Source organism: Phycodurus eques, chromosome 15, assembly GCF_024500275.1.
Source record: "Phycodurus eques isolate BA_2022a chromosome 15, UOR_Pequ_1.1, whole genome shotgun sequence".
Lineage (NCBI taxonomy): Eukaryota > Metazoa > Chordata > Actinopteri > Syngnathiformes > Syngnathidae > Phycodurus > Phycodurus eques.
Genome location: NC_084539.1, coordinates 23,689,750 through 23,707,320, shown reverse-complemented (window position 1 = coordinate 23,707,320; position 17,571 = coordinate 23,689,750). Strand labels below are relative to the sequence as shown.

Below are 17,571 nucleotides of genomic sequence, written 5' to 3'. Positions count from 1 at the left end.
GGTGGTGTACCTAATGAAGTGGCCACGGGGGGAATTGGCACTTATGGGAGGAGCTGAGGCTAATTGGTCCCGCCCACTTCCGGTTCTAATTACCCACTCGGCAGAGAGGTGCTCTGTTTTAAAGGTCCCAGGTGCGCCTGGGCTCTTTTTCTCTCTTTCTTCTCCAGGGAGCTCGCAGAGGGCGGCAGGACCCGATCGGCCCGACGCATCGGAGCGCGCCAGAACCGACCCGACCCGACCCGACGCGACCATGTCGGCGCCTTCCGGGTGGCTCGAGGTCTGGCTTTGGGTCGCCGCGGCGGCTTTAGTCTGCCTCGGCGCAGCGGACCCGGGTCCGCGCGGCCCGGCGGGGTTCTTCCCGGTCCCCGTGTGGAAATCTATGGCAGGTGAGGATACATATCCCGACGGTGTTGTCGTTGTCGTCCGCAACCGCTGCGCGCGTGTTTCAGTGTCAGGACGCTCGGGTTCTCCGGACCCGGCCCGGCCGCAGTTCCGCTGCGGCGACTCGAGGCTTCGGGCGCGTTTGTCCCTCGTCAGACACTCTGAAGCGCGGCTGGCAGGTGAGTCGCTTCCGCTTCCGGTGCACGTCGCCGGTGTCACTTCCGGTTTGTGTGTTTGCGCAGACGGCGTTCTGCTGACGGCGCTGCCCGACGGCTCTGCTGCTTCCGTTCGGAGGTTCGGTCCGGTGCTGCTGCTCGAGCTACCCTACGGGGGCGCGCACCTGCAGCCGGCGGTACGTGGACGCGCACGCATGCGTCAAATGTTGCGAACTCTCTGAGCCAAAAACACAAAAAGCTTTTTTCCATTTTTTTTTTTGTCTTTTTTTTTTTTTAAACATTTAGCCTTTCTCAACAGTTGCAATCCGTACGTTCAAAATAAAATGTTTCCAGCTCAAGAGAGCAATTCTGAAATGATTCAGACCGTCTTGTGGAATTTGCTCTTTGGCTTATTTTTCGGTTTGCCCTTCTCAAACTTGTCCCACCGACTACAGTTGCGTAGTAGGCCTAAGTGCTTTGAAGGGTTAGGCGGAGGGTTTGTCGCTGAAACGTCAATTTAGTCTTGCTGCTGCAACCGTAGGAAAACGGGATCCATCCGTTTCCTGAGCCGCTTCTCCTCACGCGGGTCGCGGGCGTGCCGGAGCCCGTCCCGGCTGTCGTCGGGCAGGAGGCGGGGCACGCCCTGAACCGGTCGCCGTCCACTCGCGAGGCACATACAAACAAACAACCATTGGCACTCACAGTCACACCGACGGGCAATTAAGAGTCTTCAATCAACCTAGCATGCACGTTTTTGGGTTGCGGGAGGAAACCGGAGCGCCCGGAGAAAACCCACGCGGGCACGGGGAGAACATGCGAACTCCACACAGGCGGGGCCGGGGATTGAACCCGGGCCCTCAGAACTGTGAGGCGGACGCTCTAACCGGTCCTCCGCCGTGCCGCCAATATGATCTACTGTGTTTAGGTTTACGATCCTCCTGAATTTGAAAGTGGCTAATTTTAGGGCGAGCCAATTTTTAATTTGTCATTTTTGGCGCGACTTGCTGTCCAAAACAATTCCACCCGCGACGAAGCTCAGCCGCAAAATCAATCGAATATATCAACGGTACGTAATTGCCTGATTTCAATTTTTCTTCTTCGCGTGTCATAAATGAAAGTCGAAGGCTTTCGAAGTGGCCCTCGCATCCTCATCCTGCAAGTCGAAGGAAACCGTTTGGACATGAAAAGTTTCTGCCAGTAGTAGCGACAAAACGCCACTAGGTGGCAGCATCGCTCTTATTCTCGTTACGTCCTCAAGCTTTTTTCAGGGTTTTTAAATTTGATTTAAATTGGTGTGAATGATGGTGGCGCTTGTACCCCCTAAAAAAGGCCATTAATGAATTCCAGCTTCCACACCGAAAAGTGCCGTTTTTAAAGAGGGAAAATGGCGCTCTAGAATATTAGACGTGTATAAAAGAAATGACGTTGAATATAAATGGGTCCGTTTGGCCATAATGATTTCATGTTTCAATCATTTGTGCTGCTGCTGTTCCGGGCTTGGCCACCGGGGGCAGTATACTAGTCCTCCACAAGTCGCCACTACTTTAGCGACTCGGTAAGGTGCAATACGATTGGTTGTTTTTCGCAGAGGATCAAGAATATACTCGGTCTACGTGTTGTGCCGCACTTTCAGTAGGAATATGTTGCTGAAAAGGTTAAGCACTGATGCTCGTCGTTTTGCTAGTGCCGTAGTTTACATACACGTTCAAAGTACTTTTTTTTTTTTTTTTTTTTTTTTTTTGGTTGAATTTTTTTCTAAAGCTCATCCGCAGATGAATTGACTAGCCCATCTGGCCGTTTTATAAATAGAACCTTTTCCCACGCAGGGCTGTAAAACCCGTTTGACTTGGTGATCCACGTTCACCCCAACTGGCCGGACAGACCAGTATGTGACGTGCGCGCAGGCCTAAGACGCTAGAAAGAATTGCAAGTACATTTTCCGCACCTCTTGAACAGAAGCTGTTGACTGACATTTTGCAGTAATCGGTCACCCGCCCGTGTGGCGTTTGCATGTTCTCCCCGCGCCCGCGTGGGTTTTCTCCGGGCGCTCCGGTTTCCTCCCGCATCCCAAAAACATGCATTAATTGGAGACTCTAAATTGTCCGTAGGTGTGAATGTGAGTGCCAATGGTGGTTCGTATGTGCCCTGCGATTGGCTGGCAACCGGTTCAGGGTGTACCGCGCCTCCTGCCTGAAGATGGCTGGGACCCTAGTGAGGATAAGCGGTGCAGAAAATGGAGGGTCTCTTAAAATATTCCTACAGGAGGTATTCCTTTTCACAGACAATCTTTTGTGTCAGTGTGACCTCCAGTGGACAAAATTAGCAACAGCGGTTTTATTGAAAAAGTGCAGTTAATGTCTTCAAAGTTTTACACTTTGCAAACGGGCCAGATTGAACTCCCTGATGGGCCGGTTCTGGCCCCTATGCTGCGCATTGGACACCACTGGTCTAGAGTTTTGAAGAAGAGCGGCTCGAGTGTGCTGCGATCTCCCTAAAGGAGACGAAAGCGCTCGAGTCTTCACGGGTCGTCTTCAGGTTCCGAGAGGATCGCAGCGTCGCTCGCACAAACGCGAAACGTCTCCGTTTAAATGAGTTTTTTGTTGTTGTTTTATTTGTTTTTTCTTGTTGTTTTTTTTAAAAAGTGAAAATAAATTTAAAAAAATGGTGGCCTTAAAACACCAGTACAGCACACTACCGTGTAAATATAAAAAAGCTTCCAAATGTTTGAAAAGTTAGTGTATCCAAACTTGGCTCGCTGGTGTATGGGAGGGGGGACGAAGCGTGTCCCTGACTCATTTTGACCGATCTTGTGCATAAAACGGGAAGAAAGATTCTTCTTCTTTAATATTGTCAGCCATTATTGGGACAAATTGACTCTAGACACACTTCAGATCATTTCAATATTTAAGATAGTCTGGCATTTGCCGTCTTGGGTCGGGAAGGGAGCGAAGTGGCAGGATTATCTGTGCGCGCGCGTGTGACCAGCCTTAGCCAGCTGGCGAACCACGCCGCCAACTGCCCTTGACGCGTGTCGGTTTAGCGGAAAAGTGAACATTGTCGTTTGCATTCGATCGCGCGTCTACTGACGCTCGTTTGACAGCTGCCGGAAAAGTGCGGCGCTTGTGATGGAAGACATTTCCTCCCGGCTTCTCTCCAGGTGTTAAACGGCAGACTCTTCCACCGGCTGCAGGTCTTTTATTTTGACAGTCTGCTGCAGACCGGCACGGCGGCGCTGGCTTCCTGCGAGGATCCGGCCACCGCCCCGCGTCCGCCGCCCACCTCGATCCTCTGCGGAGCCACGCAAATCCTGGTCCGGCTGCCTGCGGGGTCCAAAGTGCTGAAGGTCAAAGATGTGAACAACGGAGCTCAAGTCCGCCCGGGGGTGGCTGCGGGTTCTGCGTTTGTGCTCGTCTCCATCGCAGCCAACGCGGTAAAGAAACTCTCAAACGAGATCCGCACCCATAAAAGTCCACATTTAAAAAAAAAATGTTTTTGATATAAGAAATTTGTTTTTATTTATTTTTGTATTTAGGATTCCATGGTAGAAATTGATTTTGACTCCCTGGGGGAAATGTTCACCATGCTGGCAGCTTGCAACAACACGCATGCGCAAAGTCCACACAAAGTTCATCCCAGATCTGTGCAGAATGTGGTGGACTCTGGCAATCAAGCAGCAGAGGGACCATCATGTCGGACCACTGCAACACCAGTCGCTCATGTTAACTTGCCCATCTTTGAATTGTGGGGTTATGATGAGATTCCCACAGGTCAATTTACCGAGGATAACACCGATGACGTAACTGGTGCTCCATTAACTCTGTCCAGTACAGCTGGTGCCACAACTATAAGACTGTGTCCCATAACTTTACCACCTTCTCCAACTGCCACCTGTGCAAGTGTCACTGACCCTCTTGTGTCAACGCATGTCACAACGACAAAACCGTGTTCAGACACAATCCCAAAAACTACTCCAGCTCTGTGTGCTGCTATTAATCCTGAATTTCTCACTAGCTCAACCTTGTACTACTACTGCAGTGCACACATCGAGTGCTTCTCTGACCTCAAAAACTAGTCCTGCTCAAACCAAAACTACCAAAAAGACCAGCACTCCTTTAACCACAACTACGACGCCCACAGCCACCTCGTATATGACCTCATATCCTGTTGTACTTTCAACCGCAAGGCTCGGACCGACAACCAGCTCAGCCCCTTCATCATCAACCACAACTCCTCCTACACTGGCCACGTTAATCTCTTCTGTAGCATCTGCAGCCGCTCCTGCTGTCACAACTACATCTTTGACGACGACGACTACTGCAGGGCCGACAATCACCTCGCCTTCTACCGTGATGACCACAACTACGAAACCATATTCAGAAATGCTGCCGCAAACTCTGCCTCCAGCTCCATGTGCTGCTACTAATCCTCAATTGCCTTCCTCTGCCTTCAGTACTACTACCGCTTTGCCCGCATCCAGTGTTGCTCCTTCTATGACTACTGCTGCTCCAACCACAAGTCCTTTAGACACAACCCCCTTTATTTTGACCTCAACTACCACTAAAAGGGCCTCCACTACAAATTCTAGAAATGTGATGGCCACTCCTGCTCCCATTACAGCTATGATGTCCACAACCAGCTCACCTTCTATCAGGATGACCACTTCAGCCACCTCTACTCTGACTTTAACTACTACTGAAACCAAAACTGCTGCAGCCTCAACTACACTTTCTGCTACTGCGATGCCCACTCTTGCTCCTATTATAACTATGATGCCCACCGTCAGCTCATCTATCACAATGACTACTTCTGCTCAAACCACAAATCCTGGACCCACAAAAAACAACACTACCACTAAAACCGCAATTGCTGCAGCCTCAACTACACTTTCTACAACTATGATACCCACAACTAGCTCATCTCGTACTGAGATGACTTCTACTCCAACCCCAATTGATGTTGCCATAACCACATCAGGCCCTTCACAAACCACATCCTCTGTCCCAACCACAAGCTATTCTTCATTGGTCACAGCCTCATTTACTGCAGAGCCCACAACCCATCCTGTGCCTAGTCTTGTCCCAACCACAACTATGATACCCACAAACTCATCTCCTACTGAACCCAGACCTCAACCTGCCTCTGTGGCAGTCTCTCCTGTACCCACAACCACCACAACTTTGACCTTAACTACTACTGGAAGCACAACTGATTCATCCTTAACTACGATGACCACTCCTGCTCCTTCTAGAGTTATGGCTCCCACAACCACCTCACCTCTTACCACGATGAGCACTTCTGCTCTAAGTGCAAATTCTGTACCCAAAACCACCCCTACTCCTTCAAGGACCGCATCAACCTCACCTGAATTTGTCACCTTTGCTTTGACCATGACTACTGCAATGCCATTGACCACTCTTACTTCAACCCAAAGTATGAAGCCCACATCTCCCTCTGCTGTGACCTCATCTCCTGTTGTACCCACAACTTCACTGGCCATTTCAATGGTCTCTTCAACCACAACTCCTTTACCCAAAACCATCTCAGCTTCTTCACGACCCATATCAACGTCCACTTCCACCATAACGTTTCCTGCATTGGTCACACCACTCTCTGCTTTGACAGAAACAACTGCAGTATCCTCAACCACCCTTACTTCTATTGCTCCAACCACAACCACCTCTGCTATGACATCTGCGGTACCCCTGATCTCCGATTTTGTCACAGCTCCATCTTTAACCACTGCTGCGGTGCAGACAACCACCTCATCCGCTACCACGATGACCACAACGACAAAACCATCTTTTGATGCAATGCCACAAACTGTGCCTGAAACGACTCCAGCTCCATGTGCTGTTCCTAATCCTGCATTGCCTGAAACCTTGACTACTACTGCAATGCCTGCCTCCCATGCTGCTCTGACCACGATGACCACTGCTGCCGCAACCAAATGTCCTTTACCCGCAACCACTTCTACTTTGACTTCAACTACCACTGAAACCACAACTGCTGCAGCCTCATCTACACGTTCTAAAACTGCAATGGCCACTCCCACTCTTATTACGATGATACCAACAGCTACCTCATCTCCCATCATGACCACTTCTGCTCAAACTAAAAGTTCTGTGCCCGCAACCACCTCAGCCCCATCACAGACCATATCGAGCTCCACTCCAACAACATCTCCTGTGTTGGTCACAACAATCTCCACTGAGGCATCAATAACCACTTCTCCTCCTGCTACAAAGACCACTGTCGCTCCAACTAAAACTGATGTACTCACAGCTACCTCTGCTGAAACATCTACTGACCTACCCATAACTCCACCCACCAGTCATGTACCCACAACCATCTCTACTGCGGCCAGTACAGGACTTTCTACAACCGCCATGACAACTCTTGCTTCAACCACAGCTACGATGCCCATAAGCACCTCTACTGTAACCACAACTCAACAGACCACTATTACAGTCTCACCAAATACAGCTCATTTGCCCACAACCACATCAGTCCCTTCACAAACTACATCCTCTGTTCCAACCACAACTTCTCCTTCACTAGTGACCACAAGCTCTCCTTTGACTACATCTCCTGCAGTGGCCACAACCCCTCTTGCACCTAGCACAAATACTATTCTTTCTCCAACCACAACTACATCTGCTGTACCCACAACTCCACCTGCCTCTATGACTGTTTCTTCAACTGAATGTCTGGTGCAAACCATCGCCTCTACTCTGACCTTAACTTCTATTGGAACCACAACTGGTGCAGCCTCAACTACCATTACAACTCGTGCTCCTACTACAACGATGATTCCCACAACCACCTTCTCTTCTACCACGATAACCACTGCTCCCCCAAAAGAAAGTCCTGTCCCCGCAACCACCTCAACGCCTTCACAAACATCAACCACAACTTCTGCAGCTTTTGTCACAACTAAATCTTTGACCACACCTGCTGCAGTCTCAGCAACCACCTCATCTACAACCAAACATCTTGTACCCAAAACAGCTTCAACTGTTTCAAGAACCACATCAACCTCTCCTAAATGGGTCAGAACAACCTTTGCTTTGACCACACCGACTGTAGTGTTGACGACTGCTTCTATTTCAACCGCAACTACATTGCCCACAACCTCATCTGTTGTACCCACAACTCCTGCAATCTCAACTACACTTTCTACAATTACGATGACGACAACCAGCTCATCTCCTATTGCGATGACCAATGCTGCTCCAACCACAACCAACTTTGCTAGCTCATATTCTGTTGTACCCACAACTGTACAAGCCACTACTTTAGTCTTTCCAACCCCAAATCCTGAGCTCACAACTGACCCAGCCCTCTCACAAACCACAATCATTGCTTCAACCACTTCTCCTGCATTGGCCACAACTACTGCGCTGCCCACAACCCTTCCTTTCCCTACCACAAAGACTACTCTTGCTCCAACTACAATGCTGAGAATCACCTCTGCTACAACCTCATCTTCTGATGTGCCCACAACTACCTCTACTCTGACATTGACTGCTACGCCACAACGAAGCGCTGTGGCCTTAACTACGATGCCAGCAACCACATCATCTCCTACCGCTCAACCCACGAGCCCTGTATCAGAAACCATCCCAATGCCTACAATAAAAAATCCTGAATCGGTCCCGTTTGCTTTGACCCAGACGACTGCAGTGCCAATGACAATTGGCACCCACACACGCAGCACTATGAGACCCACAACCACCTCGGCTATGACCTTACATCCTGTTGTACCCACAACTCCAGTCGGCACTACGACAGTCTCTCAAACCACAACTCCTTTACCCACAACCACCTCTACTTTGACTTTAACTACCACTGAAGTAATAACTACATCCCCCTTAGCTGCAGCAACCTCCACTCCAGCCACAATGTCTACGTCAGTATGCAAATCCACACCTTCTACCACAAAGACTAGTATTGCACCAACAAGTCGTGTACCTAGAACCACAACTGCTTCAGCTAATTCAACACATTCTACAATCCCAATGGAAACTTTTGCTCCAACCATAACTATTGTACCAACAATTACTTCTACTGCAGTCTCAACTTCTGCTGTACCCAGAATGATACTTGCTTTTGTCACAACTACATCTTTGACCATGACTACTGCATTGCCAACAACCACCTCAACTCCTACCACAATGACCACTCTTTATCAAACCACAACTACAATGCCTGCAACCACATCTGCGGCTGCATCCACAAGTCCTGTACCCACAACCACCTCTACTACTGGAACCACAATTGGTACAGCCACAAGGAAACTTTCTACAACCACAATGACAACTCTTGCTCCAACCACAATGACTGTTCCCACAACCAGATCTGCTGGACCTGGATCTCCATCTGCCTTTCTGACTGTCTCTTCAAGAAGACCTGTTTTTAAAACCACCTCTATTCTGTTCTCAACCACAACTGCTGCAGCCTCAATGACCCCTTCTACAACTACATTGGCCACTCCTGCTCCTCTTATAAGTACGATTGACCCAACCAGCTCATCTCTTACCACAATGACCACTTCTGTGCCAACAAGTCCTGTACCCACAACCAACATCACTACTGGAACCACAACTTCTGTGCTCACCAAGACACTTTCTACAACTACAATGACAACTTTTTCTCCAACTTCGATGCCCACAATCAGCCAATCTGTCATGACCAACTTTGCTTCAACCACAAGTCGTGTACCCCCAACCCCCTCTACTGCTGAAACCACAACCTCTGGAGCCTCAATGACACTTGCTCCAACTAAAAGTCCTGTAACCACAACTGCTGCAACCATGACAATGCTTGTTCCAACAACTATGATGCCCACAACTACCTTTGCTACCTCAACTTCTGTACCCACAACTTCACAGGTCACTGTCTCAGTCGTACCAACCCCCAATGCAGCCTGTGCTCCAATCACAAGTTCTCTTGCATTGATCACATCTGCTTTGACCGCAATGACTAAAAGGGCTACTACAACTACTTTGTCTTCTAATAAGATTACTTTTGTTCCAACTTCAATGCTGAAAACCACCTCTGCTACAACCTCATCTCCTGTTGTGCCCACAGCACCACCAGCCACTACGTGGTCTCCGACCACCAGTCCTGTGCTCACAACCACATTGGCTCTGACTAAGACTATTGGAACCACAGCTGCTCTGGCCTCAATTTCTACAACTACATTGCTCACGGCAACCACAAGTCCTGTACCAAAAACCACCAGAATTCCTTCAAGAACCACACCAAATGTTCCTGAATTGGTGACTACGCCTGCACACAAAACTATGTCTGCTCAGCCTATGACTTCTACTTTTCCAACATTCACACCTCCTGTTATTACCACAACCTATGTTCAGACAGGAATGGTAGTTAGTCCAGGTTCAGTTTCACCTAAAACTCCATTGGCTGCTGCTGCTGCTACTACTCGTGTTTCCACCACAATTACTCTTGCGGTTCCCAGCACACCTTTACTGCTAAACACACCAGTAGAAACCAGGTCAGTTGCAAAAAGTGCCCCGACAACATTTGTGATGTCAACACCTGGAAGAACTTCTTTAGTAAAAACACCTGGAACAACCAGTAGTCCTGGCCTCAATCAATGCAGTCAGGTCTACATCCTCTTTAGAAATGATGGCTCCCTCCCACACTACGACAGCTATTTCTACAGGGACAGCAATATCTGTAACCGCTCCAGTGTTGGCAACACCAGTAACAACTAGTAGTCTGTCTTTAAACACTGCTATCCAATATTCAACAGGATTGACTGCTCCCTCTCCAGTTCCGACAATACCAGTTGGAATAACTTTGACAGTGTCTGAAAAGCCTAGAGCAATTACTGAAATCAGGTCTACAACATGCCTGAATGAAATTCAAATTCCCTCCAGAGCTCCCATTACTCCTCCAGTGACAACTTCTGGAACAAATTCTCCAGTGTCTGCATCACCTGGCACAAACACATCCTCTTCAGGAATGACTGAGCTATCCCCAGGTAAAACCACTACTTCTCCAGGGATGGCAACGCCTAGTAAAAACAGTGGTCTGGCTCCCACTACTGCAATCAGGTCTACACCCCGCTCAGGAACAACAATACTCTCTACACCTCTGACTCCGCTATCTGCAACAACTGCTTCCAATCCACCTACAACTTCTCCTGTGCCAGCAGCTCCTGGAACAACCATAAGTCGGTCTCAAGCCACTTCAATCTGGTTATCCTCTTCAAGAACAACAATTTCCGCTCCAGCTTCTACGACACATCCCGTGTCAGTAACACCTGAAAGAAGCAGTAGTCTGTCTTCAACCAGTCCAATCAAGTCTACATCCTCTTCAGCAATTACAACTCACTCTCAAACACACATGTCTACTTCTCCAATGTCTGTAACAATGGGAACAATTTATGCAGGGAGGGGAACACTTGGAACAACCACTAGTCTGGCTTCAACCAATGCGAAAAGATTTACAAATTCTGCTTCAGGAACGACAGTTCCCTCCCAAGCTCTGACAATTTCCCGAGGGACTACAACACTTGGGACAACGTCTCTATGGCTAGTAACCCCTGAAAAAACTTCAATGGCTGCAAGAGTTGGAACAAGTGGTCGAAGTCAAACTGCTGCAGTGCTATCTGCACCACCTTCGGAAACAGCTGCCAACCAAGCTCTGATGACTACTCTAGTGTCAGCACCAGGTGTAAATTCTCCCGTGACAGCAAGCGTTGTAAAGAGTAGTCAGGCTCCAACCACTATCAGGTCTACAAGTCTTTTAGGAGCAACTTCATCCCAAACTCTGACTGCTTCTCCAGTATCTGAAACACCTGGAAGAAGTCCTCCATTGTCAGGAACACTTAAAACAACCAGTCGTCTGACACCCAGTACTACTGTCAGGTCTACAATATCCCCTTCAGGAACTCCAGTTTCCTCTCCAGCTCAGATGACTTCTCACATGTCAGCAACCTCAGGAACAACTCCCGCAACAGCAACCATTAGTCTGACCCGCTTGACTGAAATCCTGTCTACTGGCGATCTGGGAATAATGATTCCTTCTCCAGCTCAGTCTACTTCTCTACTAACAGCAACACCTAAAAAGAGTAGTCAGGGTCCAACTACTGTCATCATGTATACATCCCCTTCAGGAACCACAGCCCCCTCCCAAGTACCAACAAGTTCTTTGTCTGCAACTTCTCGAACAACTTACCCAATGACAGCAACACCTGAAATGGGTAGCATGTCTCCGACCTCCACAATCAGGTCTACAACGCTCCCTTCAGGAACCACAATTACCTCTCCCGCTCAGATGACAATTACTTCTTCAGTGTCATCATTTGGAGCAAACACTAGTCTAGCTCCAACCACTGGAATCAGGTCTTCATCCCCTTCAGGAAGGACAATTCTGTCCACTGCTCCAGCAACTATTTCTCCAGTGACTGCAACAGTTGGAACAGATAGTTCAGTCACAGGAAACAGGTCTACAACATCCCCTTCAGAAATCACAATTACGTTACCAGCTCCGACAGCTTCTTTCCCAGTGTCTGTATCAGCTGAAAGAACTTCTCCAGTGATGACAATACTTCAAACAGCCAGTAGTCTGACTCCCACCTCCACAATCAAGTCTACATCCCCCTTACGTAATATAACTCTCTCCCAAACTCAGACAACCTCTCATGTGTCTTCAACACCAAGGACCTTTCCCGTGACAGGAATACTGAACACTAGTAGTGAGGCTCAAACCACCACAGTCAGGGCTAGAGCATCCTTTTCAGAAACCAGAATTCCCTCCCAGCCTCCAATAACAACTCAAGTTTCGGCAACAACTTATCCAATGGCTGCAACAGTTGGAGAAACCATAATTCTAGGCCAAACTGCTGTAGTCCTCTCTACATTGGAAACAACTCCCAGCCAACCTCTGACTCACACAGTGTCAGCAACATCAGGAACAACCTCTTCAGTAATAGCAGCAGTAGGAGCTATCAGTAGTCTGGCTGCAACCACTGCAATCAAGTTGACACAGTCCATAACTAGAACCACCATTCCCTTCCCACCTCTGACAACTTTGACAGTGACAAGCGTGGGAACATATAGTAGTCAGGCTCCAAGCACTGCAATCAGTTCTACATCCCTTTCAGGAACAATAACTCCCTCCAAAACACCAACAACGTCATGTTCTGTGTCAGCAGCTGGAACAACTTTTACAGGGACAGCAACACTTGGAACAAGTAGTCCGCCTCCACCCACTGCAATTAGGTCTACAAGAGCTCCTTTAGGAACCAAAGCTCCCCGATCTCCGACTACTCCGCCAGTGTCGGCAACCCCTGAAAGGACTAGTAGTCCGGCTCCATGCACCACAGTCAGATCTACAACGCCCCCTTTACGATCCACAATTCCCACCTCCACTACAGTAACTACTCAAGGGTCAGCATTTATTGGAACAACCAGTAATTTGGCTCCAACCACTGTAATCTTGTCAACACCATCCCCTTCAGGAACCACAATTCCTTTTACTGATCCAACATTTTCTCCAGTGTCAGCAACACCTGTAACTACTTGTCACAGTCCAACCATAGCAGTCAAGTCGACATCTCCTTCCGGAATGACAACTCACGCCCCAGCTCAGACTATTACTTCGTCAGTGTCAACACTTGAAACAACCATGGGGCTGACTCCATCAACTGCCATCCTGTCTACGTTCTATTTGGGAATGACAGTTTCCTCAGTAGCGCCGACATCTACTTCTGCTGTGACAGCAATACCCGAAACAACCAGTGGTCCAGCTCTAACCACTGCAATCCCGTCTACAACTCTACTACAACGATCTAAGACTACTCTATCCCAAGCACCAACGGCAACTTCTCCAATAATTGCAACACCTGAAACACTTTCTCAAGTGACCGCAAACCTTTATCGGAGTCCATCCACTACAATCCTGTCTACTTCCCATCGGGGTATGATAATTCCCCCCGCAGCTCCAACATATACTTCTGCAGTGACAACAACACCCGAAACATCCAGTAGTTCTGTTTCAACCCCGACAGACCTGTCTACAACATGCATTTCAGCAACGACAACTCCCTCCCAAGTTCCAATGACAACTCCTCCAGTGACCGAAACACCAGGGAAAATTTCTCCAGTGACTGCAACACTTGGAATTGGTACGACTCCATCCACTGCCATCCTGTCTCCATACCATCTGATGAGGACAATTCACTCTGCAGGTCTGAAATCTACTTCTTTAGTGACAGCAACACCCGAAACAACCAGTTGTCCGGCACCAACCACAACAATCTCATCTACATCCGCTTCAGCAATGATGATTCTCTCCCAAGCTCCAACGACAGCTTCTCCAGGGAGTGCAACACCCGGAAAAATCATTGCTCTAGCTGCATCCAATTTAGGTAAGATTATTCCCTCAGCAGTGAGAGCAATGCCTGTAACAACCAGTGGTCCTGCTCCACTCACTGCAGTCCCATCTACATCTGCTTCAGCTACAACATCCCAAGCTCCTGTGACAATGTCTTCAGTCACTCCAACATCTGGAACAACCATCGGTCTGACTCCATCTACTCAAATCCTGTCTATGTCCCATCAGAGAATAATTCCTTCTGCAGCTTCGACATCTACTTTTGCAGTAACTGCAACACCCAAAATAACCATAAATTCAGATAAAATCACTGCAATCCTAGCTAAATCTGCTTTGGCAAGTATAACTCCCCAAGTTCCAACGATGACTCCAGTGATGGAAACACCTGAAACAACTTATCCAGTGTTACCAACACCTGGACTACTTTCTCCAGTGACTGCATTGTATGTAACCACCACAATTAGCTCTTTAGGAACAATTCCCTCCAACTTTTTGACAACTATTCCTCCCATTTCAGCAACATATGGAAAACCTTTTCTATTCACAGCAACACCTGAGACAATCAGTAGTCTGGTTCCAACCACTGCAAGCAGGTCTAAAACATCTTCGGACACAGCTACTTTAGTGATGATCCCTGCAACCGTTGGGATAGGCAAAGGTCAGGCTCCAACTTCTGAAATCAGGTCTACATCCTCTTTAGGAACCATAGTTTCCTCCCCAGCTCCAACTAAATCTCCTTCCAAAACAACTCTCTCCCCATCGCGGACTACTAAAATGACAAGAAATCGTTATATTTGTGGACATGGTCACAGGGGTCACAGGCACCGCCACAGGGGCCGCTGGGGCTACCACAGAGGTCACAAAGACCACGTCCACCACTGGAGCCACAGGGGGTGCCCTTCAGATGCTCCCTCCCAATCACTTACTACAACTTCTCCAGTCTCAACACCTAAAACCAACAGTCTGATTCCAACCCTTGCTCTTTGGTCTGCAACATCTCCTTCAGGAAATGCAAATCAGTTGCCATTTCTGACCACTACTTCTCCAATGACGATGTACGGTCGAACGGGTGGGCAGGAACACAAGGGCCACCGCTGGGGCCACAAGGGCCAGGGCCACCGCTGGGGCCACAAGGGAAGCCCTTTAGACACTCCCTCCCAATCGCTGACAACAACTTCTCCAGTCTCACCACTGAGAACAACCAATTGTCTGGCTTCAGCCCCTGCTATCAGGTTTACATCTCCTTCCAAAACAACTCCCTCCCCATCTCTGACTACGACTACAATGACAACAAATGGTCATATTTGTGGACATGGTCATGATTACAGGGGTCAAGGCCACCGCCACAGGGGCCGCTGGGGCCACACGAGCCATGGCCGCTACAGAGGTCACAAGGGCCACCGCTGGGGCCGCTGGGGCCACAAGGGCCACCGCTGGGGCCACAAGGGCCGCCGCTGGGGCCACAAGGGCCACCGCTGGGGCCGCCGCTGGGGCCACAAGGGCCACCGCTGGGGCCACAAGGGCTGCCCTTCAGATGCTACCTCCCAATCACTTACTACAACTTCTCCAGTCTCAACACCTAAAACCAACAGTCTGATTCCAACCCTTGCTCTTTGGTCTGCAACATCTCCTTCAGGAAATGCAAATCCGTCACCATTTCTGACCACTACTTCTCCAATGACGGTGTACGGTCGAACTGGTGGGCAGGAACACAAGGGCCTCGGCCACCGTGGAGTTCACAAAGACCACCGCTGGGGCCACAAGGGCCAGGGCCACCGCTGGGGCCACAAGGGCCAGGGCCACCGCTGGGGCCACAAGGGCCAGGGCCACCGCTGGGGCCACAAGGGCCAGGGCCACCGCTGGGGCCACAAGGCAACCCCTTTAGACACTCCCTCCCAATCGCTTACAACAACTTCTCCAGTCTCACCACTGAGAACAACAAATTGTCTGGCTTCAGCCCCTGCTATCAGGTTTACATCTCCTTCCAAAACAACTCCCTCCCCATCTCTGACTACTACTACAATGACAACAAATGGTCATATTTGTGGTCATGGTCATGATCACAGGGGTCAAGGCCACCGCCACAGGGGCCGCTGGGGCCACAGGATCCATGGCCGCTACAGAGGCCACAAGGACCACCGCTGGGGCCACAAGGACCACCGCTGGGGCCACAAGGGCCACCGCTGGGGCCACAAGGGCCACCGCTGGGGCCACAAGGGTTGCCCTTCAGATGCTACCTCCCAATCACTTACTACAACTTCTCCAGTCTCAACACCTAAAACTAACAGTCTGATTCCAACCCTTGCTCTTTGGTCTGCAACATCTCCTTCAGGAAATGCAAATCCGTCACCATTTCTGACCACTACTTCTCCAATGACGGTGTACGGTCGAACTGGTGGGCAGGAACACAAGGGCCTCGGCCACCGTGGAGTTCACAAAGTCCACCGCTGGGGCCACAAGGGCCAGGGCCACCGCTGGGGCCACAAGGGAAGCCCTTTAGACACTCCCTCCCAATCGCTTACAACAACTTCTCCAGTCTCACCACTGAGAACAACCAATTGTCTGGCTTCAGCCCCTGCTATCAGGTTTACATCTCCTTCCAAAACAACTCCCTCCCCATCTCTGACTACTACTACAATGACAACAAATGATCATATTTGTGGACATGGTCATGATCACAGGGGTCAAGGCCACCGCCACAGGGGCCGCTGGGGCCACAGGAGCCATGGCCGCTACAGAGGTCACAAGGGCCACGTCCACCGCTGGAGCCACAGGGGCTGCCCTTCAGACGCTCCCTTGAAATCTTCTCCCGTCTCAACACTTAAAACAACCAATAGTCTGCCTCCAACCCTTGCTCTTTGGTCTGCAACATATCCTTCAGAAAATGCAACTCCTTCCCCATTTCTGACCACTACTTCTCCAAAAACAATGTGCGGTCGAACTGGTGGGCAGGGCAACAAGGGCCACCGCTGGGGCCACAAGGGCCAGGGCCACCGCTGGGGCCACAAGGGCCGGGGCCACCGCTGGGGCCACAAGGGCCGGGGCCACCGCTGGGGCCACAAGGGCCGGGGCCACCGCTGGGGCCACAAGGGCCGGGGCCACCGCTGGGGCCACAAGGGCCGGGGCCACCGCTGGGGCCACAAGGGAAGCCCTTCAGACGTTCCCTCCCAATCGCTTACTACAATTTCTCCAGTCTCTACACTGAGAACAACCAATCGTCTGGCTTCAGCCCCTGCAATCAGGTTTACATCTCCTTCCAAAACAACTCCCTCCCCATCTCTGACTACTACTACAATGACAACAAATGGTCATATTTGTGGACACAGGGGTCAAGGCCACCGCTACAGGGGCCACCGCCACAGGGGCCGCTGGGGCCACAGGAGCCATGGCCGCCACAGAGGTCACAAGGGCCACGTCCACCGGTGGAGCCACAGGGGCTGCCCTTCAGACTCTTCCTTGAAATCTTCTCCAGTCTCAACACTTAAAACAACCAATAGTCTGCCTCCAACCCTTGCTCTTTGGTCTGCAACATCTCCTTCAGAAAATGCAACTCCTTCCCCATTTCTGACCACTACTTCTCCAAAAACAATGTGCGGTCGAACTGGTGGGCAGGGCAACAAGGGCCACCGCTGGGGCCACCGCTGGGGCCACAAGGGCTGGGGCCACA

General features: G+C 49.9%; 1 protein-coding gene across 1 annotated transcript; it reads left to right on the top strand.

Annotated features, from left to right (window-relative positions):
- The first annotated feature begins 5,761 nt into the window (after positions 1 to 5,761).
- On the top strand, positions 5,762 to 9,693 carry LOC133414150 (mucin-5AC-like). Its single transcript, XM_061699301.1, has 4 exons — positions 5,762 to 5,840; positions 7,020 to 8,029; positions 8,632 to 8,816; positions 9,627 to 9,693. Exons 1-4 carry the CDS (start codon positions 5,762 to 5,764, stop codon positions 9,691 to 9,693), a joined length of 1,341 nt encoding a protein of 446 aa, XP_061555285.1.
- The last annotated feature ends 7,878 nt before the right edge of the window (positions 9,694 to 17,571 follow it).

Coding starts and splice junctions, on each gene's coding strand:
- LOC133414150 (XM_061699301.1), top strand. CDS start 5,762: ATGACCACTCCTGCTCCTTCTAGAGTTATGGCTCCCACAACCACCTCA. Junction 5,841..7,019: donor GATGAGCACTTCTGCTCTAA/GTGCAAATTCTG, acceptor CACCAAATACAG/CTCATTTGCCCACAACCACA. Junction 8,030..8,631: donor CTACAACCTCATCTTCTGAT/GTGCCCACAACT, acceptor TGCTGTACCCAG/AATGATACTTGCTTTTGTCA.